This window comes from Lotus japonicus, chromosome 1 (genome assembly GCF_012489685.1).
Source record: "Lotus japonicus ecotype B-129 chromosome 1, LjGifu_v1.2".
Taxonomy (NCBI): Eukaryota; Viridiplantae; Streptophyta; class Magnoliopsida; order Fabales; family Fabaceae; genus Lotus; species Lotus japonicus.
Genome location: NC_080041.1, coordinates 74,524,844 through 74,550,211, shown reverse-complemented (window position 1 = coordinate 74,550,211; position 25,368 = coordinate 74,524,844). Strand labels below are relative to the sequence as shown.

The 25,368-nt window shown below is 35.6% G+C and overlaps 3 protein-coding genes across 20 annotated transcripts; all 3 read right to left on the bottom strand.

Annotated features, from left to right (window-relative positions):
* Positions 1 to 492: 492 nt before the first annotated feature.
* Positions 493 to 3,309, bottom strand: LOC130709552 (probable cyclic nucleotide-gated ion channel 20, chloroplastic). Of its 9 annotated transcripts, none has more exons than XR_009010055.1 (9): positions 2,948 to 3,309; positions 2,781 to 2,861; positions 2,470 to 2,641; positions 2,293 to 2,392; positions 2,085 to 2,222; positions 1,895 to 1,972; positions 990 to 1,119; positions 671 to 760; positions 493 to 543 (listed from the first exon to the last, which is right to left on the bottom strand). XR_009010055.1 is itself a non-coding variant. In XM_057558941.1 (7 exons), the coding sequence occupies exons 3-6, from the start codon at positions 2,255 to 2,257 to the stop codon at positions 704 to 706; spliced, it is 438 nt and encodes a 145-aa protein (XP_057414924.1). In that variant the 5' UTR covers positions 2,258 to 2,641; positions 2,781 to 2,861; positions 2,948 to 3,302; the 3' UTR covers positions 493 to 543; positions 671 to 703. The 9 variants fall into 9 exon arrangements, 1 of the variants encoding a protein (XP_057414924.1); XR_009010043.1 differs by having other exon boundaries at positions 2,085 to 2,392; positions 2,470 to 2,495; positions 2,566 to 2,641; positions 2,948 to 3,308; XR_009010038.1 differs by having other exon boundaries at positions 2,293 to 2,641.
* A 1,372-nt stretch (positions 3,310 to 4,681) lies between these two features.
* LOC130709493 (probable polygalacturonase At3g15720) lies at positions 4,682 to 13,928 on the bottom strand. Of its 10 annotated transcripts, none has more exons than XM_057558867.1 (11): positions 13,512 to 13,928; positions 12,932 to 12,993; positions 12,553 to 12,642; positions 11,767 to 11,807; positions 11,590 to 11,671; positions 6,452 to 6,589; positions 6,176 to 6,355; positions 5,729 to 5,936; positions 5,496 to 5,577; positions 5,302 to 5,410; positions 4,682 to 5,136 (listed from the first exon to the last, which is right to left on the bottom strand). In XM_057558867.1, the coding sequence occupies exons 3-11, from the start codon at positions 12,583 to 12,585 to the stop codon at positions 4,801 to 4,803; spliced, it is 1,209 nt and encodes a 402-aa protein (XP_057414850.1). In that variant the 5' UTR covers positions 12,586 to 12,642; positions 12,932 to 12,993; positions 13,512 to 13,928; the 3' UTR covers positions 4,682 to 4,800. The 10 variants fall into 10 exon arrangements, with proteins under 10 accessions (XP_057414850.1, XP_057414868.1, XP_057414898.1 ...); XM_057558885.1 differs by lacking the exon at positions 11,767 to 11,807 and adding an exon at positions 6,709 to 6,802 and having other exon boundaries at positions 12,588 to 12,642; positions 13,512 to 13,927; XM_057558915.1 differs by lacking the exon at positions 11,767 to 11,807 and adding an exon at positions 12,251 to 12,410 and having other exon boundaries at positions 13,512 to 13,926.
* Positions 13,929 to 19,874: 5,946 nt separating this feature from the next.
* Positions 19,875 to 23,366, bottom strand: LOC130746082 (uncharacterized). Its single transcript, XM_057598601.1, has 5 exons — positions 23,119 to 23,366; positions 21,478 to 22,887; positions 20,649 to 21,367; positions 20,168 to 20,559; positions 19,875 to 20,075 (listed from the first exon to the last, which is right to left on the bottom strand). The coding sequence occupies exons 1-5, from the start codon at positions 23,364 to 23,366 to the stop codon at positions 19,875 to 19,877; spliced, it is 2,970 nt and encodes a 989-aa protein (XP_057454584.1).
* Between the last annotated feature and the right edge of the window lie 2,002 nt (positions 23,367 to 25,368).

Here is a 25,368-nt window from a genome sequence, read left to right as displayed (position 1 = left end):
CTCCATGCAACTTGAATGCGGTTTGCGGCAAGGGATCTCCAATAAGGCGATTCATACCTAAAACAACACAATTATCAAATGAACATGTCAGCCATGAATATCAAAACATAAATTAAGCTTTCGATGCGTGAAAAATCACAATCTTAATAGATATTAGTGGTTAAATATATCAATAATGATAACAATAGCACAAACTCTTCACTGAATCCAAGGTGAACTCATCACAGAACATTCAAAGAAAGTTATAGCTGGACCAAAATGTTACCATCTGTGAAGAATTTATGAATATAAAAAGTGTGCAGGTATTATTGCTGGTTTGCTTATTTTCATTTTTATTTATGCTGAACCCTAAATACTGATAGTAGATATAAAGAAATTACCTTAAAGCTCCTTGGACCTGAGGGCTCCGCAAGAATCTTGTGAAAAGTATCGTGACTTCTTCAAGGTCGGCGGCAGAGAGTGAAAATGCCTCCACATTTGTCAAGCACTTTACTGTCCTGTTGCTAACCAACCTCTGTCCAGGAAGCCTTACTTTTCTACCATCTGCACCAGATATTGAATCAATGAACCATGCTGTTGCTTATTTTGCAGTGGCCAAGTTGCTGACTATTGCAATTTTAAAAATATGTTAGAAACAAGCATCCTGTCATTGAATCAAGTATTGTTATACCTGAGCTTACAGAAGAATGTTCAAGATACCATGTCATAAGTTCTTCACCACAAGCGTCCCCTTCAGATAATGGCATTCTAGTTCCATACTCTGGCAAAATGATTTTCCTTCAAAATGATTTTTACATTTAAACTTCTACTCAATCTAACAGGTTACAAGTAGAGACCTAAAGAAAACCAAATCTTAAGTGAACCATGGTGACTGAGATTCTGAAGCTTATCTAGCATCTAAACCACATGATTATAATCTACTTAAGGCGTAAGCATGACAAATTGTTGTAATTATAATTAGTCATTTAGTGCAGATGTTATGATCATACTTCCTTAACAAATCTGAAGAGATGGCGTCTAATGTCTCTCTGCAGATCTTCTGGCAGATTCTCCATAACCATTTCTTCATTCACCCACCTTGTTGCAGCCCAATTATACCGTTCAGCCTGTCTTACTCTCCTGCATTGAGACATATTATCTATTACTTGTACACAATGTATGATCCATAATTTGATGTGATACAATGACTAAAGAAATGACATAATATACAGTGCAGACTGTTTCCTTAGCTTTGAGGCCTACAGACATGCTATATAGGAAAAGAGTAGTTCCTCATATATGGAGACTAGATTAAAGAATCTACAATTTAAAAAATGCATCGTATACTATGATATTAATGACATGAGTATATGACACGAATTAAAAAATGCACCGTATATGTCACACGAGTTAAAATTTTAATGGGACACTAGAGTGCCTTGCAGAAGCTACCACGTGGTAGAATTTATAAACGTTTTCCTTTTATGTAATATCACTTGTTGTATATATCACTCCCATTATTAGAGATAGAGAAGATATGCTGAAATATCATTTCACATATTTTGCAAGATTATGCATACCACTAATCAACAGAGTAGTTAATTATATTTAATAAATACACAAAAACCAGAACATATTTGGGGACAGATACAAAAAGAAATTCCAAATCATCCTATGCCTCTTTAAAATCTGAAATAAGTCTTCAGAAGCTGCTAATTTAGTTAGCCAAGTCATGCAAAACAGAACTTGTGTCTCGGATCAGTAAATTGCCCATGCACAAGAGAACTATGTATAATGTCAATAAACAGAGTTCTGGAGAGGGTGGGGAGTTGACAACCAATGACTTGAATCAAGCAGTTGACATGCTTTTTTGACTGTGGATATGAGTCATGAGAAGAATGGGAAAATTTTATACCTTCTCAGGTCTACTGGTAAGCGCCGATGGCTCATCCATTGCTCAACATCACGACCTCTAAGTTGCATTTCCAGCTTCCTGTAAAAGGGATAAGAATTAAAAATATCAAGCATATTGCACCAATAAACACATCAGAACTTGACCATCAAAGTTTAATTAAAAAAACTTCCAGCATTAGGTTAAGTTCTACCTCCGCCCAAGAGCCTGTAGAAAATTCTGTATGTTTCCAATGAGAATTGCAAAAAGCAAGAGTCCCAATCCCATGATGGACATAGTAAAAAGGACTTCCCACACAAAATAGCTAGGCACTTGATTACCAGCTATAGTACTGATTTGCTGCATAAGGATAAGATAGTTTTCCATATTGATAAATTTACACAAGTAGCACTTGAAAATACCTCAGACGTGTTATCTCTGAGCTAGTAATCAAGACATTGAATCATGTTTGAGTTCCAGAAGACAGAGTTCATTGTCTTCTTTCTAAGATCATTTCCTTGACTGTCCACAAACTAACTAACAAATCAGTAATACTAACAGCAAACAATAAGGTAATTAAAAATGACTCAATGTCAAACCATTTGAGCATCTCCAATATATTGACCTGAAACCAGTAATATTAAATTATTAACTTTGCTTACACAAAGAAAATTACAAATTACAAACACACCCACATTGAAAAATGGCTTTTTTAAGCTAGAAAATGGCTTTCTTATCATAAACACAAACATCCCACCAACTAGTTTACAGCTGTAACAATTCACAAGATAACAGGATTAGAACCAAACCATGAATAATGAAAGCAGTAGCTCACATAATCAGGGACTCAGTATTGAAGGGAAAATGGAGAAAAACCATAATTGGATGAGAAAAGGGGGGGACTGAGTACCTGAAAAAATCTTCCAGTGAGGTTCATCAGAGCATTGGGGGCATGATCTTCCTCTTTTTACTGAACATATACATTTCCAACCTGAGGAAAAAGCAACAAACATCACAAAAATTAGGGTTACATCAGCCAAATTGTCACAAATATTCAAGCTCTAGATCTGGCCATACTTGCTGAGCTCCTGAAAGAGATCTTCATAGAAATTGTTGAAGTGGTCCTGGAGCTTGTCCTGAAGCAAGCAATGATACGTAGTGCTTGGAGTTTAACAAGGAAAGTGTTACATGAAGCATCAATCGGTGAAGAACTATGGATCGGCAGCGGATGGTATCAGAGCCCGGGAGCGATGGAACTTGAAGGAGAGGGACACGAGCGGCGCCGGTGGAATGGGCGGCACCGAGCAGGAGAAGGAGAGGGAGAGGGACGCGTGCGAACGAGAGGGAGCAGGAGAGAGAGGAGAGGGAACAGAGAGAAAGGTTAGGGTTTTTCTTTTCAGAAAAAATTGGAGAGTGGGAGGAAAAAACGAGAGTACTGGGGTAAGGGGAAATCTATTGCCACGGTTCCTAAAAAAATAATAAAATATTAATAACCGTGGCAACTGACCTTTTGCCACGGTTCCGCCTATAACCGTGGCAATTGAGGCGTGGCAAAAGGTCATTTCTGTAGTAGTGAATAGACCAGTTCTCTTTTGAGGCATCGATGGTGGCGAGATCATCGATTGCCATTAGAACAAAATATATTTCAAAGCTAATAGTTGGAGGGAATAAATGATGAAGTTGAAATATGCGTAATCAAAGTTTCATCTTAAAAAAGGAAAAAAAAAATAACGATGGATTGTATTTGAAATATGCGTAATCAAAGTTTCATCTTTTTTTTTCCCATCTCAATGTTCTGTATATAAATTAATTCTTATGGATCAAAATTGAAGGCTGCACGTGAAATAAATTCATTAGGTTTGAATTGCTTTAATTCATTTTAATTCTTGACTTTTTTGTAAGCAAAATTAACACCAATTAAATGCACTAAGTACCTTGCGTTTCATGTGAACTACTCATTCTGATGAGCTATTAAAGAAAAATAGGAAAAACGCTTTTAATTGTGTTATTACAGTATTTAAGGTTTGACATTTTTTGCAAATCATATTAATTTCTTTCAAGAATTAATTTCTTTATTTTCTTTACTTCCCCAGCAGAATTGCTCACCCTGTTCGTGACTTGCTGAGTAGAATTAACACACTTCAAATTTCTTGACTTTTTTTCGTTAACAGAATGAACACAATTAAATACTCATTCAGTGCAGGTGCTGAATCTCAAATTGAAGGCTGTGAATATCCATTTTAAAAATAGTTTGAAGATTCAGATTCAAAAACTGAATTACCTTTTTCATGCCTACAAAGAATTCGAATATTTTTGAATGCATTAATTAGGGGTTATAAAACAATAAAAACAAAATCATCATTCAAATGACTTTGATTAATGGGCCTCCATAAAAAAACTGAAATTAATGTGGGCTTCTACTATTTTGGTCCAAAACAATTAGAAGGTGACACTTGTCCTGCAAAAAGGGGGGTGGTTAAGAGTAATTCTTGGAGTGCCAAGTCATGGAGGTGGGGCTCACAATCTTCCTCTTTTCTAAAGTATATAGATGAATAATCAATAATAAACCACGTCAATAAGTTAGCTAGCAACATTGATTCTTAATAAGAAGTTTCAAGATTAACTTTTTTTCGGGTAAAAAGTTATAGAAGTTCATCTTGTCAAGTATAACAATGTTTCTTTTTGACACTGGATCAAGGATTTCATTGAAACTGGACCAATGGCCCAAAAGTACAAAACCAATCCTGCTGGACTATAGAAATAGAATCCAGTGCAAAGTGAAATAACTAAGTACAAGAGATGAAGTCAACCTTACTAGAAAATGATACTTAGGTTTTTTTTGTCGAAACGATACTTAGGGTTTAAACATAGCTAAATGCACTGGATCCTATTTACTACTTCAAGAACCTAATTGGCTAGTACATCTCAAGTCAAGAACAGACAACATTTGGACTACATAAAGAGAATGACCCACGAACATTATTACACAATGCACGTGTTCTTTTCCCTGCGGATACATATTTTATGTTAATCTTATTTAATATAATGCCGGTGCAGCCGACGGTAGGGTCACAATTTAGTGTGATTGCCTCCTCGGAAGCTGAGGTTCCTGTGAAGTTACGGAAAGTAACTTCACTCACTTTCACTGCCTCCGCAAGACCATTACGTTGATAAGCCCTATAATTTTGGTTAATGATGATAGGGTTCTCTGCTTCATCGAGTATAATATCTTCAAAAGTTATCTTCCTCGCATACCCAGATCCTCCCTGGTTAAAAACACATAAAATAATTGTGGCTTAATCACTTGTTTCTTTATATATAGTAGTTCATAAAAAACTAGTGCCAAATGTCTTTTTTTTTTTACAAATCAAACAAATAATGGCTGAATTTCAATGAAATTAGAGTCAGTTGTTTGTTAAGTTGTTTGTTACCTGCCATGTCTTGATTCTGGCACCATTTGTGGTTCCTTGGAAGATGCAATTTCTCACATGTACCTCTTCTACTGTTTCAAACTTTCTATCTCTCCCGAGGCTCCCAACACTAAATATCAACAACACAAACCAAAGTGAGTTTAAATTTTAGTCAAGCATATCAATAACATAATCTCAAAATGAATGAAATTGACCTGATGCCATGGCCAGGACCACATGTAATACCAGTTATGTTGATAAAAGAGGAACCATCATTGATGGCAATGCAATCATCTCCTGTATGTATAATAATTAATAATTAAGGAAAATAAACAAATCATGTTAAATTTGTTCTGTTTTTATGATTTCTAATAATCAATTTAAATATATGGCAATAGTGATGGTGTAGGATAGAAAATGAAATGAAGAGTATGTATTAATTAAATACCAGTTCGGATCGTAGAATCCTTAATGAGGATGTTAGTTGATCCTGAGATATCAATCCCATCGGTGTTAGGACTTTCCTCTGGGGCAGTAACATGAATATTGGAAATGCTAGAGTCACTGCATGTACTTATACTTATGTGATTTCTTGGGCTGTTGATGTGATTCGTTGCACTAAGCGCTAGATTCTTACAGCTATGAAACCGAAGTGCCTGCAAACATTGTCAATCAAATTTCATAGTTAATTCAAATAATATTGTAGTTAATTTTTAGAAAAAATAGTAATTAATTAATATATGTTTTATAGTGAGTCAATTGGAAGGTTGATACGTTAAGCACTTTTTTTAAGAAAAAAGAAAGTTATGGACTGAATGGCAAAAGGTAAGGCAATTTGACATGTTCACTTATTTAAAATATAATAAATTCTGGATCATGTATTTCAAGTACTTACACTTGGCCTGTCAGAATCATCAGAGTACTTGGCCCACCATGTAGCACCTTGCCCATCGAATGTTCCTCCTCCCCTAATAACAAGGCCATTTATGCCTGAGAAATCGATCCATGCTCCCTTATTATTATTTGCCCATTTCCAAGCAACAACACTTTTAGGGGCAACAAGAGTGCCCTGAAGCTGTCAAGCAAAAAAATGTATATAATGTAAGTAGCTACAAAAAAGAAAATTACTAAATGTTAGTAGCTAGTAAAAACATGGTTCATATTCGTTTACCTCAATGTTAACATTGTTAGTTTTGCAAGGACCTTTAAATGACACAGGTTGCAACATGAATGATTTCCCTTTGGGTATGAGAAGTGTTGGGGCACCTTGAGTTGCAGCACACAAATCATTCCATGCTTTCACAAAAGCCTTGGAAAGTTCAATTAGAATGGTGTCAGATTCAATATGAAAACCTAACAATAAATATTTAAAACTTAATTATATCAAATAATATGAAAATATAAAAAAAAAACTAAAAACTTATATACTTGTGAATTATCAGTTTGGCCATCCCCTTTTGCACCATAGTTAACAATATTGAAGTTGCTAGATCCTGCTTTGGGTGTTACTCTAGCATACAAGCTAGGTATAGCAACAAACAACATAAAAATCACAGAAAATAGGCCTTCCATATTGGTGGGGGAAAAAACTATGAGGTGATTCAGAAGCTCGAATAAAGTTTTGATGTGAAAAGTGGTGAAATGGTAACTTATTATATATACTGGATGAACACCATTCCTTGCAGGAAAATTGTAATCAGCAATAATGGCATTCAAATCTTTGTCTTGCGAAGTCCAATTGCATTGTGAAAAATAATTTCATTGTCTACATTTTGCTGATTTAGGGCCTATGATTTAGTTATTTCATGCATAAATTCTCCTATTCCGTCAAAGAAAATGAAAAGGTCAATTACAATTCTAGTAAAACTCATTTAGACCAGTATTTTTTTGGTATCTAGGTACCAATAGATTTGAACCCAGGACTTGGGAAATTTTAATTCATCAAGTACCATTTAGGCTATCCATACTAGTATTTAGACCAGTATAATTACAAATAAAGTATCTTTCAAAAAAAATTACTAATAAAGTATCATTAAAGCATGTTAGTTTTTCAAAAATGCAATTGCGAAACTAAATAAAAGAAAACATTATATATGTTTTATGAAGAAAACATTTGATTAAATTTATAAAGAGATTAAATATTCAATTTGTAAGTGTTCAAAATTATAATTTTGATATACAATTTTTATTTCAAAACATCTTCTGAATTTACACAAATATTGTGTTCATATTTTTCAAGAGAAAAGAATAATTCTGATGGATTAAAGAGTTATTTTAAAAAGAAAAAGTTTTATTTCTAGTACTTTTTTATTTGGTAAGTTGCAAGGGTTGGACCCAAAGAACAATCTACGAAATAGAAACTTAGGTAGCGTTTGGTAGACAGGTGGGAAGGGAACGGAACAGGACACATGGGTTTCGTTCTGTGTTTGTCGTGTTTTTAAGATGGAACGGAACGGGACAAAAGGCTCCAGGAACGGGACACTTTGGTTCCCTGGAAAAGGGTGGAACGGAAGGGAACGGAACGGAACACTCTCTTAAAACTTTTGCAAGTTCAAAAATACCCCTAATTTATATTTGAAATTTTATGTATCTAAACAGTTTAAAATCACTATAAAACTGAAAGCACTTATTATATTTGTAGAACAAAGTTAAATAAAAATCAACTTTTTCAAAAAAATCACTTAAAATAAAATCAATTATTTTTTTCAAAACTAAAATCACTTTTTGTAAGCAATGATAAACGAGTCAATTAGAGTGCGTTTGATTCAACTTATTTTAGAAAAATCACTTTTTAATCAAAAAATCACTTTTAAAATCAAAAAATCACTTTTTTAATCAAAAAAATCACTTTTAAAATCAAAAAAATAACTTTTTTAATCAAATATCACTTTTTGTGTTTGTTTCAGCTGAAGCTGAAAACAGATTATTTGAAACAGTTACTTTAGCTTATCATGAAAACCTATGATGATAGATGAGAGGAGATAAAAAAGTGATTTTAATTAGAGTAATCAAACACGAATCAACTTAATTAAGATAAAATCAATTATTTTTTCAAAAGTAAAATCAGTTTTTGTATGCAATGATAAACGAGCCAATTAGAATGCGTTTAACTCAACTTATTTTGGAAAAATCACTTTTTGTGTTTGTTTCAGCTGATGCTGAAAACAAATTATTTGAAACAGTTACTTTAGCATATAATGAAAATCTATGATGATAGATGAGGGGAGATAAAAAAAAAGTGATTTTAAGTAGAGTAGTCGAACACGAATCAACTTATGCTTTTCTCAAAATCTCTTAAAAAAATTATAATTAAAAATCAATATTTTTAATCTAAATAAACGCACTTAAAATAGCTTAATTAGATAATTAGGTTTATGTTTTTTTCAATAGCATACTGAAACAACTTAAACAATATATAAGTGATTATTTTAAAGAAATAAGTGATTATTTCATGAAGTAAGCAATAACAAACTATTTCTATGCAAAATGTTCAATTGAGTTCAATTTGTTTTCCTCAATTAAATATTAAACATGTAGGGTTATATATGTAATTAAAATCATGGTTCTGTTCTATTGACTTGGAGTTACCAAACACAACACATAAAACATTATTGTCTTGTTCCATCCTGTTCTGTCCCGTTCCGTTCTGTTCTGTCCTGTTCCGTTCCGTTACCAAACGCTACCTTACTATATTAGAGGTCGAAAGCCTTAATTATAAAATCTTGAGAAATTACAGAAAATTACGATGAATTTGACTTGTGAGCCAAAAAATAAGCACCATAATTGACTCCTGAGGGACAAATTGAAAATGACATTCAATTTCATCCGAGCCCGGTTCATTTTGAAAAACAATAGTATGATTTACTATCTTACTTATACTTTTCATTAATTAATAAAAAATTAAAAATACAAAACTATAATGCGACTCTGTTATTATATAAAGTTGAGTCATCACTCTAGAAAGTGAGACACACATTCTCTTACATTTATCCACCTCAGCATCTACCTCAATCACACACATTCTCTCTCTTCAAATTATCATGCGTGTGTTTCACTCTCCAATCCGTGACTGGTTTTTTTTTTTTACATTCCTCTCTCTTCTCTCTCTCATGGTATTACGGTTTTTTTTCAAATATGCATTTATTCTTTTTGTTTTTTGTTTTAATAATTTTTTTTTGTGTTCTTCTTTTGGGTGAGTAATTTTTATTTGTTTTACTATATCATTAAATATTAAAATACCTAAATATTGTTAATATTAAATTTTTATTATTGTTTTTAAATAGAAATCTCAATAAATATAATATTAAGAAATATTTTAATAAATATAATATTAAGAAATATTTTAATTAATTAAATATTTTAAATAAAAAGCCCATGCATTGCACGTGCCACTTACTAGTTTAAGAAAAAAAAATTAAAATACACTCACCCCTCAAGGTTTGCCGGAATGACGGTCCACCTCATTCTTGTTTGAAATCTACACTTCACCTCACATTCCTCTAACAAATTAACACCACCTAAAAAGATGCTAAAAGAATATTCTTTTACTCATAATAATAATTAAAAACTAATAAATAAAATAACAAAATCATTTTTTTTATTTTTTATTTAGAGTAACAAACCGTTTCAGCGTTGTCAAACAAAAACAAACCTTTTCAGAAGGAACTTCAAATTAACTTATAGTAAAAATATTTTTAAAATGTTAAACTTCATTCGTTAAATAATTAAAAAAAAATGTTATTGTTTAAATTAAGGGTGAAATGTACGGAATCGTCCTAACCTTTTCAGATTTTTAGAATAAATATGATTAACTATAATTAATCTTAATTAAACTTCAAATTCTGAATATTACTATTATTATATTAAACTATTTTGTTACTGGCATGGATAGCCTAAATGGTATTTGATGGATTAAAATTTCCCAAGTCCAGGATTCAAATCCTACGGGTATCTAGATACTAAAAAAAAAACTACTCCAAATCCTACTGGTTCAAACCTTTTCAGATTGGATTAAACTATTTTGTTACTGGTATGATATGGATAACCTAAATGGTACTTGAGTATTTTGTTAATCAAAGATAACTCAACAATTATTAATGATCTTCATAAACTATAATCCATGTATTTTTTCTTAAAAAAATAAGAATAATTGAAACATTCTCCATATTTGAAAAGTGACATTTTTATCAGCCTACTTAATGAATCGATGATTATATAAACACAACATCCCTTAAGATTTTTTTTTTTTGAACGTTCCTTAAGAGTTAGTAACCTATGAGAGAATGTTCAAATCAAATAATAGTAACCGTTAGGAGAATAAAAAAATTCTCTAGTGTAAAATAGGGGTCTGTAAACTTTTTTTTTCCCTTCGGGATATCTACTTTATTATTATTTTTTTATAAGCATCTTCTTTATTATTGTAACTTCAAGATCCTGTGCATCTATTACTGTAAAATATAACTTATTTAGAGCAAGATACTACAAAAACATAGATGCATAAAATATTACATAAATATTTTCATCATAAATTAATTTGAAATTTCTTTATTTTTATTGATAAAATATTTTGTTATAATATTTAAATTCTCTAAATAAAAAAATAAAAATGATTTTTATTTTAATTATTATTAAATATTTAAAATAAGTAATTGAGTTAAAAAGAATATTCCTTTACCATCTTTTTAGATGATGATGAATTGTTAGAGGAAGGTGGGGTGGAGTGTAGATTTAAGATAAGAATGGGGTGGAGTGTCATTTTGACAAACCTTGAGGGGGAGTGTATTTTACTAAAAAAAATAAACAAAAAAATTAAAAATGAAAATAATTAAATTAAAAAGCCCAACTAAAATCTTAATTAATTAATTTAGATTCAATAGTAAAAAACATATAATCTTAATTTATAGTTTAATAGATATGCAAAGTCGGTGTAATATAATTTTAAATTGACAATCAATCACAACATGTCACGTAGAAAGAATAATTAAGAATAAATCACGACCGTTAGATCTGATTATAAATAATTAAGACAAAAACAATTTAATGGTCGTATGACTACTTAAAAATGTCATGTGACTTTTTAAAAAAAATGACAAAGGCAGCAGTTAAAATGTAGTGAAGGTAGCGGTTACCTTTAATGCCACTACCAAAGCCTAAGGTTGCGGTTGTGATTTTTCGGAACCGCTACCTTTAAGCATTAAAGGTAGCGGATAGCAGTTAAATATTCCTAGAAACCGTTACCTTTAATGCTTAAAGGTAGCGGTTAAATATTCCGTAAAACCGTTACCTTTGCTACGAGATTATTGTACTTACATCAACAACATTTACAAGGGAAGTCTTTCCAGCATTCTGAAGTCCTATCAGCGATAACTCCATTTCCTGCTTGAAGAAAAGTCTGCAATAAAAATTCAAAACACAGTAAACTCTTGTTTTGAAGTTAATGATCAACATAGCTAGTTAGCTCAGAATATGAACAGATATAAATCATACCTATAAAATTCAACTTCCTCATGATACTTAACACTGATTTCCTTTATTAAAAAAAAGGAAGCAGGTTTAGTGCAATCAAAAGCCACTCAGAAATTTGTTTTCCCTCAATTTTCAATTTTCAAACCATCTCAAGGACTCAAATCGAAGAGGAAAAATTAAAGTAATAATAATAGCACAGAATTACCAGAACCTGTTTCTCTAGGAATAAAAAAAAAGGCTATGAATGAGAGAAATCCAGAAAAGCTTGGATCAATCAAAAAAAGCATACAGATTAATCCATTCCTTTGCTAATTCATTCCACGTTACACGCCACGGTCATGAATATAGACATACATGTGTTAGGCTGTTAGCACAAGTTAAAGGTACTATATATCTGTGTTTCCTTTATTATTTTCTGTCTCACTGCCTTGCCTTCACTTAAAGTACAAACCCAACTCTCTGCTGTGTTTGTTTAATTTCCATGGTTAAAGCACCAGGTTTATACCTATATTCTACTTCTTCTTCTCAATCTTTCTTGCTCTGTCTCTCTCTTCTTTCTATCCTGTTTTCTTATGCTGTGTTATGTACCTTCTGGTGAGGCTACTGCTGTTTTGCACATTGAGCAACAACAAAGGCAACTACAGAGGCTACTGCTGCATCACTATCTTCACATTAACAAGGCAAAACAGTAAATGGGATACCAGAAACCATTAGTTCATGACTACAAGGATCAATTTACTATCACTTGTCATTATGTCTTCTTAAGAAAGTATTATATGCAATAAGAAAAGTTAGAGTATTGTTTACCAACAAAGGCCCGTGCAAAGACTCAATTACCATACCGTTTCCGTAACCAGTAAACACAATAACCAAGGGGAAAATCCCCAATGGAAATCCCTGGGTTGAAAGGATAGTAGTGTTAGCAGCAGCCCAGGAAGGGTACATGTAAGACTATCCCAATGACAGGAAAAGTGTTGAATATCCAAGACTTAAAAGTCCTTGCACATAAACAGATAACATGTAAAGTTTGAAGAACACTCTCAGTCACTCAACTTGGAAATATGACAACCTTATATATGGGCTAAAAGGCAAAACTTACATACTAATCTCCCCAAATTAGAACAACAATAACAGTTTAAATATATGGCCCAAACATCCATAGAAAGGGAAATTTATTGAAGGGTACCTGACATATGAAGATCCAAATGGAAGCAAGCTAACAATATCATCTGTCTGAAAAACATAGAACTGCAGCAAATAAAAGATTATTAGAAGGTGAAAATCCGACTAAAATCAATCCCTACTAAGCACTAATAACTAATAAGTTAGACAATCTTGAACAAAGCAAAAGTAATTTAACCATATTAAGACTCAGGACAGATCAGTTATGCTATGGTTCATTAGGAAAGTTGACTCACATTCAGCATTTGTCAGCTGGCTCTAGTTAGCAGAGAGGACCCAACATGTCATGGTAGTCATTACAAGTATCTAGAAGGAAATCTAATCTAATATAACTAGATTCAGGGGTCAATGCCTATGTTACATAAGTGACAATTATAGAAAACAGTGATAAAACCAGCTAGAATTTTCTTCCACCCATCATTACCTAACCATAAATGTTGAGTGTGTGACTAAGTTATACAACTCTTCTCCTCTATTTTTTAGTGGTTTCTTATTCCTAAATCCATGAGTATATTAACGAACTCTGCAATACTATTTGACAATAATCTGGAAAATAATAGCAGCAAACAACAAATGGTGACAACCTTGGAAACGATGTGAGTAGATGACAAACGCGCGCAGACGCAACAGAATGAAGATGAAAAACCCCATTAATTCACCTTCACCGGTTAGGGTTTCTTCTGCAATTCGTGCGGAACAACATGCAGCTCGGAATGAAGAGCTAGGGTTTTCTGCGCGCGGAGAGGGAGAAGAAGCGCGAGCCTAAATTTCCCGGGAATGAGAAGGATGAGTGAAATATGTGTTACCATTGGCTCTAAATTGAGCGTAAATCAAAGGTAGCCGTTCTGCAACCGATGCCTTAACACTGTGTTTGGCTGGGTTGAAAATAGCAGGAAAGAAAAGGGAGGGGAGTGATTATGTGTGGAAAACACTGTTCATCAGCGTTTGGTTACCATGGAAAGTTACATAAAATGCGAAGAAAACTGAAGAAGAAGAAGAGCAATGTTTGTAAATGGTCCTTATTACCCCTCTGAGTCACGGTTACCATACCAATAATGAGTATTAACTATTAATTGGCCAAGTTGTAGATCATGATTCATGAGTAAATGTAGAAGATTGTACATTTTTTTAAAAACCAATGCATCAATTAAGACTTTCTTAATAAACGTGATTTTTACAACTTTAGCTTATAATTAGGGACGGAGGGAGTATTTGGTTGCGGTTTGCACTTGACTCGTTGCTATTTTGTCAACGATTCAATTAATTCTGAGTAGAGCTTATGTTGTTATAGAAAGTGACTCTTTAGAAGCAATTTGTTTGGTGTCCTCTCATCACGATCTTAATCACTCGTATGCGGTCATTCTATGCGAGAATAACCACGGAATTACCTTTAATTTCATGGTAGTATTACTTTTTCTTTTGCTCATAGGAAGTGTAACACTATTGCGGATTGGTTGGCAGGTGCGGCCCTGTCCTTCCGTCTTGGGACGCATATTTTCTCCTCCTATTTCAATAGCTGTCACTATTATTTTAGGATGGACGGGGGGTTGTCCCCCTGGCTGTTTGAGCCTGGTGCTTAGTTTTCTTTTTCTGTTTAACCCCTCCACGTAACCAAAAAATAATCTTAATTTAGATTCAATTGTAAAAAAAAATCTTAATTTAGATATTTTGGGTACATGATTCAATTTTAAAGGTTGAATAAAAAAATTAAACTTTACACATGATTAATTTTTCTTTGATAAAATTTAAAGAAAATAAATAACAAATGAAGATTTTTTTTCTCCATTCTAATTTTATTGTTACAAAACAAATATCTGTTACAATTTTGTCACTTTTTATCTCCCTCACATTCCCCACATTATGGCGAGCGCACATTCCATTTTCTATCGCCTTTCATGCAAAATACGACCGGCTGAGATAAATTAGTGACATCATGATCAAGAATTATATATGCTTTATTTGTATGTAAGAGTGAAAATGAGAGAAAATAATATAAATGAAGAATGAAATGAATTTTAAGTTGTTTGAAATGAGACAAAACGAAGGAAGAATGACAGAAAATATGAAAGGTAATACACTTGAGGGCCACCTGGATCATCCAATTAAAGAAAACTTGGGTCCTAAGATAAAGTTGGGCCATAAGGCCCAATTTTCTTCATTCAATTTATAAATGGTCATTTATAAGTTTTATTGGACGACCTTTTGAATATTGAATGCGTTATGAACCTTCGACAAAAATAGGACAAATTCCACTCACACTAATAAGAAATAAAAGAAATTAGTAATGAGATAAAAAATAATAAAGAAAGCGATAAGAAGAGAAAGTTGGTGCAAATAGTTTAAATATAAAGTTTAGTATGAATATATCAAAACCATTAATAATGGGTCGGGGGAGTTGAGATCAAATATATGAAAACTTTTCATGGTGGAACGATGTCGGTCGGAAGAAAAAATTAAAAAACCTTAAAAAATTATACCGCAAAAAGCTTGTTCCAACGCTAATTTTTTAAATTTAATTAGCGTTGGCTTTCACCTGATAATTTTTTGTCTATACTAATAAGCATCGTTATTGTGATTGTGATTGTAGTTGTGGCTTTAACTTAACTCCTTGATGGAATGATGGTTAGGTTAGGCCTAATTTTTGTTATATGCAATGGGCGTATGCGTTTTTTTATATAAATTTCTCAAACCACTCACCACTACCCCAAATAATTTAAGTTAATAGTGATCTCATTTTGTTTTTATCCAAACATAGCATATATACAAATAAGTATATAACCCCACATTTTCTACGGTGAAAGTAAATACTCAAATTTTTGTTTAATAGAAAATAATCCCAAAGGCCTAACATATATATTTCCTATATGGCTTAAAGGGTCCAAAGGCCCCTGAAATTACAAAGGGAATCAAATCCAGGACCTAGAAAATCATTTCATCAAATTGGGTCCCTAAAAAAACTTTTTTAATTCAATTAAGGCTAAATGTTGCTACAGCTCAATTTTGTCCTAGTCACCTTTACCACGTGGCTTATTTATTTATTTTTTTAATTGAAAAATTATAAAACTTTATTTTTTTAATTCCAACTCATAAATTAAAAATAAAACTTTAATAAAATCCTAATATAAACCTAAACTTAAATAAATCCCTGAACTAAATTCAAATTAAACACATAATCTTCATCACTCTTCTTTCAATCTCCATCTCAAGAACAAAACCCAGACAAAATGGTCTTCATCTTCTTCAGCCTCTTCTTCTTCCTTTCTTAACTGTAAACCCACACCCAAATCTCAAAGGCTAAATTTGTTTTCCACTTAAAACAGTACAGTGCTTCAAATAGAGGGCCTTCCCAATCGGAAATCAAAACTACATAACTTTTCCAGATCAGAACAATGTCATATGCATTTATTTACCTCACTCTTTGATCCCTCAACATCAACCCTTCTCTTCCACTCTTTGGGGTTGTCGTGACTAGTGGGTGGTGTTGGTGTGTGGTGGTGAGAGAGAAGAAGATAGTGGTGTTGGAGGTGGAGAAAGGAGGGGACAGTTTCAGATATGGGAAAAGGAAAGGGTAGAGACGGTGGTTGTGATCTGAGGTGATGGTTGCAGCAGATGGTTGATTTCAGGCCACACACAACCACCACCAAGATATGTGTTTCCTTCCTTCCATTGATTTAGGTTTCCTTCCGGCCGGAGTTGTGGTCGATGCTTTGAGGAAGAAGAAGCAGGTACGGTTAATGTTTCAATGGATCTAGGTTTTTGTTGTATATCATGAAGAAGATTAGGTTTAGGTTTAGGTTTAGGTTTAGGGGAAAAAGTTAGAATAGGTGTTGAAGAGGGTTGAGGATACAGAGGGTTGAATTTGGGGCTGAATTGAGGGGAATTAGATTAGGGATTTAATATTATTAGTTTAGGTTATTGTTTAGATTAGAGATTTTATTCAGATTATGATTTTATTAATTTTTTTTTTCTGCTTATTTAACTCAATTGGAATTAAAATTTTATTTTTAATTAATTTTTCTAATTAAAAAAAAATAAAAAAACCACGTGGTAAAGGTGACTATGACAAAATTGGGTTGTGGCAACATTTGGCCTTAATTGAATTAAAAAAATTTTTTTAGGGACCCAATTTGATGAAATAATTTTCTTGGTCCTGAATTTTATTCCCTTTATAATCTCAGGGGCCTTTAGACCCTTTAAGCCTTCCTATATATATAAATAATATAGCGGATGTATACAGTTTTTGTTTATTAGCTAGCTTAAGCTAGAGTTCGTCTTGTTCTCTGATTATATATATCTTGCACCCAATAATTACCCACTTAATGGTGACATTTCATCCCCACTTGCTCAAATCACCATATGTCTTTTTGCTTAAACGTCACAACTCACAACCCGTGCACATGACAAAGTTATAAACAATATATGTCGAAGTTTTGGTTTGCGGAATCCTCTTTTCAATTTCATGCTTATCACAACCAATCAACCATGGTCAAGAGCTCTCATTGTTGTTCATGTCCCACAAGGCCACAACCTTTTGTAATAGTTCCATCATGTTAAGTGGATGCGATTGGCTCATGGATATTGCCTTTGCCGTGAAGGAAAAACAAGAGGATGGACCGTAGCAAAATTCGACAATATTGAATTGACATCTAAATTTGTAGTGGTACGGTTTAATTATAGTTAATGAGTTATAATTAAAAAGATGAAAATGCATTCTGATAATTCTGAAGGTTCCAAACAAACAAAAATGTGTATATGTGCAATATGTCATTACTGCTTTGAGTTCTAAAGATCATTTAAAAAGCAAAACTGTCCATTAATATTATTGCAGATAAATCTAACAAATATTAGTTTGCTTATATTAATTATTTAATTCCATGTTATTTAAGTTACCAAAAAAATTCCATGTTATTTAATTAGATGTTTGGAATTTTTTTTTCTGGATGAAATCGCTTATTTTATATCAAAAGTTTACTTCTTTTTAATACATCAGAAAATTAACAAAAAAAAAAAAAACTAACGAGCTAAAACAGTCGAGTCTCTTATGACAAGAGTTTGCACCTTCCACGAGGGCTCCTCCAAAACACAAACATCCACAATGGGAGAACGAGCATCCAACTTAGCTAGATAATCCACCGGGTCATTGCACTCACGCCTAATTATGGACATCAAGATGCTCTAGTCCCTATCCCACCGGTTCTTGATCGCACTCAGAACAGAGAGAAACCGCCGGCTCTCCTCGTCTTCAATCGAGTGCAGCAGCTCTTCACAGTCAACTTCTACCACAAGATTTCTATACCCTCGTTCCCAAACAAGACCAAGCTGTAGTAATAACAGTGGCGGACCTATGTTATATTGAGGGGGTTCATCTGAACCCCTTAAAAAAAATTGCACTTCCCCCCTTATATAATTTTTTTTTCTATATAATTTTTTTTTGAACCCCCTGAAAAATTGAAGGTAGCTTAGTAGACCAAGTTTTGCACCAAAGACTCACACCCACTTACTCCTCTCTCTCTTTCACTCAATCACTTTGTCTCTCTTTCTCTCGTGTACGACGTACCCTAAATCCCTCCCAGGCTCCCACCCAACTATCCAAGCACCCACCAAGCCACTAAACCAGTCCACCGCGCCACTCTCCTCGTCCTCGTCCGTCACGCCACGCTTCCCACCTTCCTCGCCCGTCGATCTTCACGGGTTGTTGTACACTGTATGTATAATTTGCCTCAATTTTCCATACCAACACCCCATTGACTTGTTTTTCCTTTTTCCACTCTCAATTCTCTTGTTGAGTTATTTTATACCGTGATAGATATGCAGCTTCAAGAACTTAATTATCGTTTTGGTGAGATTAATACTCAATTGCTAATTTGTTTGGCTTCTTTGGATCCATCTAATTTGTTCTCTGCTTTTGATAAGACAAAGGTGTTGGAATTTATAAGCTTTTATCCAAATGAGTTCACTTATTTAATTTAGTGATGCTTGGTGATGCACTAGATTGTTACATCATCGATATGCGTATGAATGATGAATTTGCCTCTTTGAAAGTACTCCAACAACTTTCAGAGATGTTGGTTGGAAAAGGAAGACATGTTGTTTATCCACAAGTTTATCTTCTTTTGAAATTGACACTGATTTTGCCTGTTGCAACAGTAACTGTAGAAAGAACTTTCTCTGCTATGAATATTGTGAAGAATAGGTTGCGTAACCGAATTGAAGATACATGGCTTAAAAGCACATTTGATCCCCCACAAATGTGAATCGTGCAAAATGAGTCTCTAAACTTTAAAAATAGCATTCTTAGTCCCCGACGTTACCCTCTGTTTGCAATTTTAGTTTTCCGTCTAAAATCTAACGGAATCTGTTAAAAAATTGATTAAAAAAAATAAAAGAAGAAAAAAAACAAAAACATAATGAATGTTCATCATCTTCATCATAAACCCAGAAAAACACAAATATCAATTTCCATCATCACATTCATTATCTACATCCCAATTTCGAGATTTGGATTTCCCACCCCAAGGATTAGATTTGCCACCCAACATTTTAAAAAAAATGCCAGGAGTACCCTTCGGAACATAATCTTCTGAAATATGTTATGTTCAAAAGATAAAGTTCCGAAACCTACAATATTTCAGAAGATTAACTCCCGAAACTATTATTCACAGCAAACGTTGGTTTTTTAAGATTCGGATCATTAAGATCCGAAACCAATCAAAATCAGTTTCGGTAGATAAACTTCTGAACCTGTTTAACAGATGCGCACACAGTAGCAGAAACACAAACCAGAAACACCTCAATGAGAAGCAATGAAGATACACAAATAAAGCAATTGAACCACATTATGAATCAAAATACCTTAAATTAATAATTAGAGGTCTTAAACATAGTCTTGAACATAGGAAAATTTACATAAATCTCATTCATTGACACCAATTTACAAACATCAATCATTAGTCTTTTGTGATGTCTATGTAGTCATTCACATTTGGAACAAGAGGTCCAGCAATAGCAGCCCTCCAAGCAGTGTGTTCAAGCGCAAATCTGGCCATACGGTCTTGATATGGGTTAATCCATTCGGTCGTGGGTGGTAGGACGTTGTATGGCCATTGGGGAGCAATATACGGAATCGGATGTCCATGCAACAACTTAAGCTACATTTGAGAGAGTATAACAATAAAATTAGATAACTAACATAAATTATATAGCAATAAAAATAAATTAGGGTACATAACAAAAGATATACCTGTACAAAGTCGTTGGGCACATGACCAACAGCTATAACTGTGTGTACCTCTGGTGGGGCGCCTATCAATGGAAGGTAAGTGTAACTTGATTTTTCCGAAATGGAGATAAATACCACCTGAAACCTTGTAGCAATGAGATACCCCATCTCCGGTAAGTGCATCCATTTGTCGTCAGTGGCCATCTGATCATGAGGGAGGGTGAGACGAAAGTGCAAGGCCTGAACTATATCGAAACCCCACATGGTGTTATATAAATACTGATGCCGTTCGAGTTCTTCCATCAACTTTTCCCTAATCGAATGCCAACCATTCTGCCCTTCCGGATGTCCCAGCAATGCAGCGACCGCTCTATAGCCACAATTACCATCTCCATCAACATCTATCACTTCATCTATATATGGTAGGAAAAAAGATGGCAAGTACCCCAAGTAGATGCTGGGGGTGGAGACTTCCCGATAGAATTCTTGTTCTTTGACTTACTAGCTTGTGATGAACGATTCCTGGACTGTATAGTTGGTGGAGGACATTTGGCAAGCGTAGGTGTTGCGTTGCTCTCATTAAGTTCCCAATGTGAAGGCTCCCGCCTCAAGGATCCTATTGGTTCACGTGTAGGTGGCTTACTCCCCTTGGCTTTGGATGACTGCTTGGTTTTTTTTTTCACTTCAGGAGGACATAGTGAACTACTCTGGGGACAATACAACTCTTTAACCTTCCTCCTCAGCATACTTTGGCCTGCATCATCCAGAGTACTGTAATGAGCAACCAAGGCCTCGATGTCATACTGAATGTCTCCACGGTTTGAGGTTTGTCTATCCGGAACAGGCACTTGTTCCCAAGAAAGTATCTTCCATAACGGATCCACTGCCTTATACGGAATTGAAACATAACTCTGAAGTGCACAAGCGCAAGGTAGTCCATGAGTGACTTTCATCAAGCAACCACATACCTCATCCTGACCCCACCCTCTGTTTTGTTCATCGTGCATGAGTTGAAGGGCTTTTTCAGTCACGAACCCCCTTACATTCACATACATTTTAGACTTGAAACGGTGCTCTACAATGTTAATGCTGCGCTCAAAAGATGCTACAATTTCATTGTGTCTCACAGTTGTCAACCTATCCACTGCATCCCATGAATCGCACAAGTTACCCTTGCTGTTCCTTAGCATCTTCTTGAAGGATGCATGTGTACTTTCAGCCCTGCATACAAATATTGTAACTCTGAATTACCCATTTTCAAACATGAAACAATAAATGAAGTCGTTTAACAAATGGAAAACATATCACAAGTAATAAACTGTGTGTATTACCTGTTACTTGTTGTGTTTCCAAAATGCATCACATTGTTTGTCCATGCCTTCACAAACTTCTCCTTGTGAGTTAACCATGTCTCAGAAATGTACTTTGTGAACTTTGGGTGATCTTTACACATGGCACACATGTTCCTCCATTCCTTCTCATATTGTTGCTCTGTTTCCGCATTCACCAAATCTGTCCATTGCTCCATTACTATATCTTTGAAATCGTCTTTGGCAACCCACAATTTGCACTTTGCCTCAACAGCCTTCTTTATGTGGAACAAACATAATAAATTGCAAGAGGTGGGAAAAGTTTGCGAAACAGCATTCATTAAAGCCAATTCTTTGTCAGTGACAATAACACCAGGTAATCTGACAGGGTCGGCAAGCAGAGACTTCATGCAGTCCAAGGCCCAAACATAGTCATGTGTGCGCTCTTGAGTCATGTAGCAAAATGCTATGGAGAAAGTCTTACCAGTAGAAGTCAAGCCAACCATTTCAAGCAAGGGGATCCGGTATTTATTTGTCTTATACGTGCAATCCATGACGACCACATGAGGGAATGTGTTGAAGAGTTTGATAGCATCAGGATGAGCCCAGAAAACATCTCTAATGACATCCGAATCGTCAGCTTGTCTTTCAAAGTGAACATAGTTGGCTTCTGTCAGCTTCTTCATCAAAAATTGCATTTCTGTCAATGGTCCCTGTGCTTCTTTCTTGATTGTTTTGCAGCAAGTGTACACTTGAGTGATTGTAGTCAAGTTACCTGGATTTTGTTCCTTCAAAGCCAGTAGCATGTGTCTTGGTGCAACCCAAGACTTATGCATAGTTGACAACTGCCCCTTCTCTTCCCCCGTTAGTCGACCAACGTAGGAGTGGCCAACTAGTGACCTAGCTGGTTCATGGTTGTGCTTCCCCCACATGACTTTCAGCCACCAATTTTTATCACCCTCCGTAGGTTGTCCTTTTAGTGTAAAAGGACAATTGCACTTTTTTGATCCGGTGGTGTTGTACTTGAACGTTTGCGGGTCCTTGTAGGGCACGTACACACCATTCCTCCCGCACAACAAAATAACTTTTATAGCTCCGCCTTTTGTTCCTTTGTTGGACCTTCCGATCACTATCTCGTATCCATTCTCCTTTCCAACATTCCGAACCCAATTCAGAAGGTCATCACATGTATCAAATATATGTTCGAAAGTAAGACATATCATATCTATCACTTCAGATTCGCTAAACAATACTGTCATACTATATTCAATTAATACCTGATCAGTTGTAAATAAATGTGTGGCATCCACACTTATAGTTGGTGGCACAAACGGAGTGATACTTGTAGGCTCAACATTCCCAGCATCATATGCATCATATGCAGCTTGAAGCAGCACTGCTTCATCAAAAATGAATGGGTCTGTCATCTGCCTGCAAAAGGCCACTGCCACTGGTTTAATTACATAGTTTCGGCAGTTTATCTTCCGAAGCAATTCGGCAGTTTATGTTCCAAAGTCATTCGGCAGTTTAAGTTTTGAAACCTTTTGGAACTATAAGTTTCGAAACATATGTGCAGAGATGAAGCATGGCACAGAAATAAAAAATGTGGTGGGAAATTTAATCATTTGTATGTAAATCTGGTGGGAGAGAAAGAAAACTTACCAAACAACAACCTTGAAACTTGAAGATCTGGAACTTGGTGGCACAATGGAACAATGGTGGTGGCACAATGGAACAATGGTGAAATGGTGGTGGTGGTGTCTTGTGGTGGTGGTGGTGGTGGTGCAATGATGGTGGTTGGGAAGAAGGCAGGAAGAATAAAGAGAGAAGTAGAGAGGGTTGGTGGTGGAGGAGGGTAGTAATAAATCAGTAGAGTAGTAGGATAGGTGGAGGAGTGTGGGAGAAGTCATGGTGGCAGGGTGGCAGACTTGTGCACCTTTAATTTCGAAACTTTATGTTCTGAATGATTCCGGTGATTTATATTCCGAAACAGTAAAAGTTAGATTTGCCACCCCTTATTTGTAAGGTTTTCGAACTTTATGTACCGAAAGGTTTTGGAACTTTATGTCCCGAAAGTTTTTGGAACTTTATGTACCGAAAGGTTTTGGTTCTTTATGTTCTGAAACCTTTCGGAAAGTGAAACTCTATAATGTCTAAAAACTGATGTTGTACCAGAATATCACCTGCTACAATTTCTTAATTGAAAAACTAAACTCAGAAATTATGAAATAAAAGTACCGGTGATCATAAAACTCATAAATTATGAAATAATAACGTGAAATACGTAGTCAGAAACTCATAAAAGTACTACAATAATGTCAAAGCCAAACTCAGAAACTCATAAAAGTACTAAACATAATGTCAAAGCTAGTCACTATCCCCTACCCCTACGGCCTCCCCTACCCCTACGACCTCCCCCTCCTCTACCGCCTGCCCTGCCTCTAACTATGGCTCTGACGCCTAGTCTCTCAGCAGCAAAAGCAACGCCTTGGGTCCCGGCCAAGTTTCGGAAGACCTCGAGTGCCCGATCAACTAAAGTACGGGAGACTGAGGGAGCATCATCAACCTCGAGTGACTGCTCAAGCAAATCCACACCCCTACGCAGAGCAGCCTGAAAATAAATAAATACACATGTTAGTAAATGACATACACAAAATCGCAAGTGTAAAAGAAAATAGTTTTCATACTTACAACGGCACTGAGTTCCGCCCTCTTCGTATCCGGGATGATGAACCGATGAGATACCATGTTGTACCACTCCATGTAATTTGACGATGTCTGTCCACCTACAGTAGCAGGGACGCCCTCAGGAACTAGATACTGATCATAGGCCGCGAACGCTGCATCAACATCCTCAGCACCAAGAGATCTCTCCATCACGACAGAAGGGTGCCTCGGGACGGTCTGCACGGATCCAAACTGCCACAACACCCGCTCCGGAAGATGAGGTCGCACAGCCGGCCCGTAGGGAGTCCGGATGTATCCCGAGAACAAAGCCCTCGCATCCTGCGGTCGCACAGACCTGTGCGCCTCATATGGAGTCCAGATGACGTCAGCTGACGTCATCTCATCAAATAGGACTCGCCTCTCCTGCAACCTAGCATGGCCCGTCCGTGACTCAATCCACTTGCACGCTCTAGGCTCGGTCTCCACGTAATCCCGGTTCTGATACCGGCGTACAAGGGCGTCAGGGAAGTGCTCGTAGGCCCATGCTAACAACAAGGATGTGTAACCGCTCATCTATCTGGTAGCGCTGCGTGAGGACCGACCAAGCTGGTCGTACAAAGTGGCAAGCGCAATGGCGCCCCACGCAAACTCATGTACCCGATCAAGATGCTCCAGCATGCCAATCCAGTGGATCGTGGCGTAGTGTCCTCCACTCTTGCAGGCGAACAACGTCGCGCCGAGGAGATTTAGTAGGTACAACCTGGCTGCATGGTGGTACCGCCTCTCTACATTGCATAAAACAAACAGTTATCATTAAGTAAACTGAAATAAAAAAAAGACAAATTACATAATTATTAAAACAAACCTGTAACAGCGACCTCATAACTCTTTTGCAAGAAGCAGAACCGCAGCCCCTGAGTATTGCATGCATCAAACTCCTCGTTGTAATCAAAGCTCTGCCCCCCAGCAACCGCACGCAGGTCTCAGCCATCTCTAGTCTATTAAGGGCTGCCGGAGTATAGAACCTCCCACTAGTCGGGAGATGAAGAAGGGCCGACACGTCGTCCAGGGTCACAGTCATCTCCCCGAACGGCATGTGGAAGCTGCTGGTCTTCTCGTGCCACCTCTCCACAAGGGCCAAGACAAGTCCAGAGTCTGTCTCCTGATAACTGGACCTGACGAGATGAAGCAGTCTGGTCGCCTCCACAAGTGTCAGTACATCCCTATGAGCATCGCCCTCCAATG

Excerpts from the sequence above, each read along its gene's own strand:
- LOC130709552 (XM_057558941.1), bottom strand. The coding sequence starts at position 2,257 with ATGGAAAACTATCTTATCCTTATGCAGCAAATCAGTACTATAGCTGGT. Across the intron at positions 1,973-2,084 it reads CTACAGGCTCTTGGGCGGAG|GAAGCTGGAAATGCAACTTA; the intron begins GTAGAACTTAAC and ends TCCCTTTTACAG. Across the intron at positions 1,120-1,894 it reads TTACCAGTAGACCTGAGAAG|GAGAGTAAGACAGGCTGAAC; the intron begins GTATAAAATTTT and ends GTCTCAATGCAG.
- LOC130709493 (XM_057558864.1), bottom strand. The coding sequence starts at position 12,989 with ATGTTTTTCAGACAGATGATATTGTTAGCTTGCTTCCATTTGGATCTT. Across the intron at positions 12,643-12,931 it reads TTTGGATCTTCATATGTCAG|GGATTTCCATTGGGGATTTT; the intron begins GTACCCTTCAAT and ends CTTTCAACCCAG. Across the intron at positions 5,411-5,495 it reads GGTCCTGGCCATGGCATCAG|TGTTGGGAGCCTCGGGAGAG; the intron begins GTCAATTTCATT and ends GTTGATATTTAG.
- LOC130746082 (XM_057598601.1), bottom strand. The coding sequence starts at position 23,366 with ATGACTTCTCCCACACTCCTCCACCTATCCTACTACTCTACTGATTTA. Across the intron at positions 22,888-23,118 it reads AGTTTCAAGGTTGTTGTTTG|GCAGATGACAGACCCATTCA; the intron begins GTAAGTTTTCTT and ends GGCCTTTTGCAG. Across the intron at positions 21,368-21,477 it reads GGAAACACAACAAGTAACAG|GGCTGAAAGTACACATGCAT; the intron begins GTAATACACACA and ends ATTTGTATGCAG.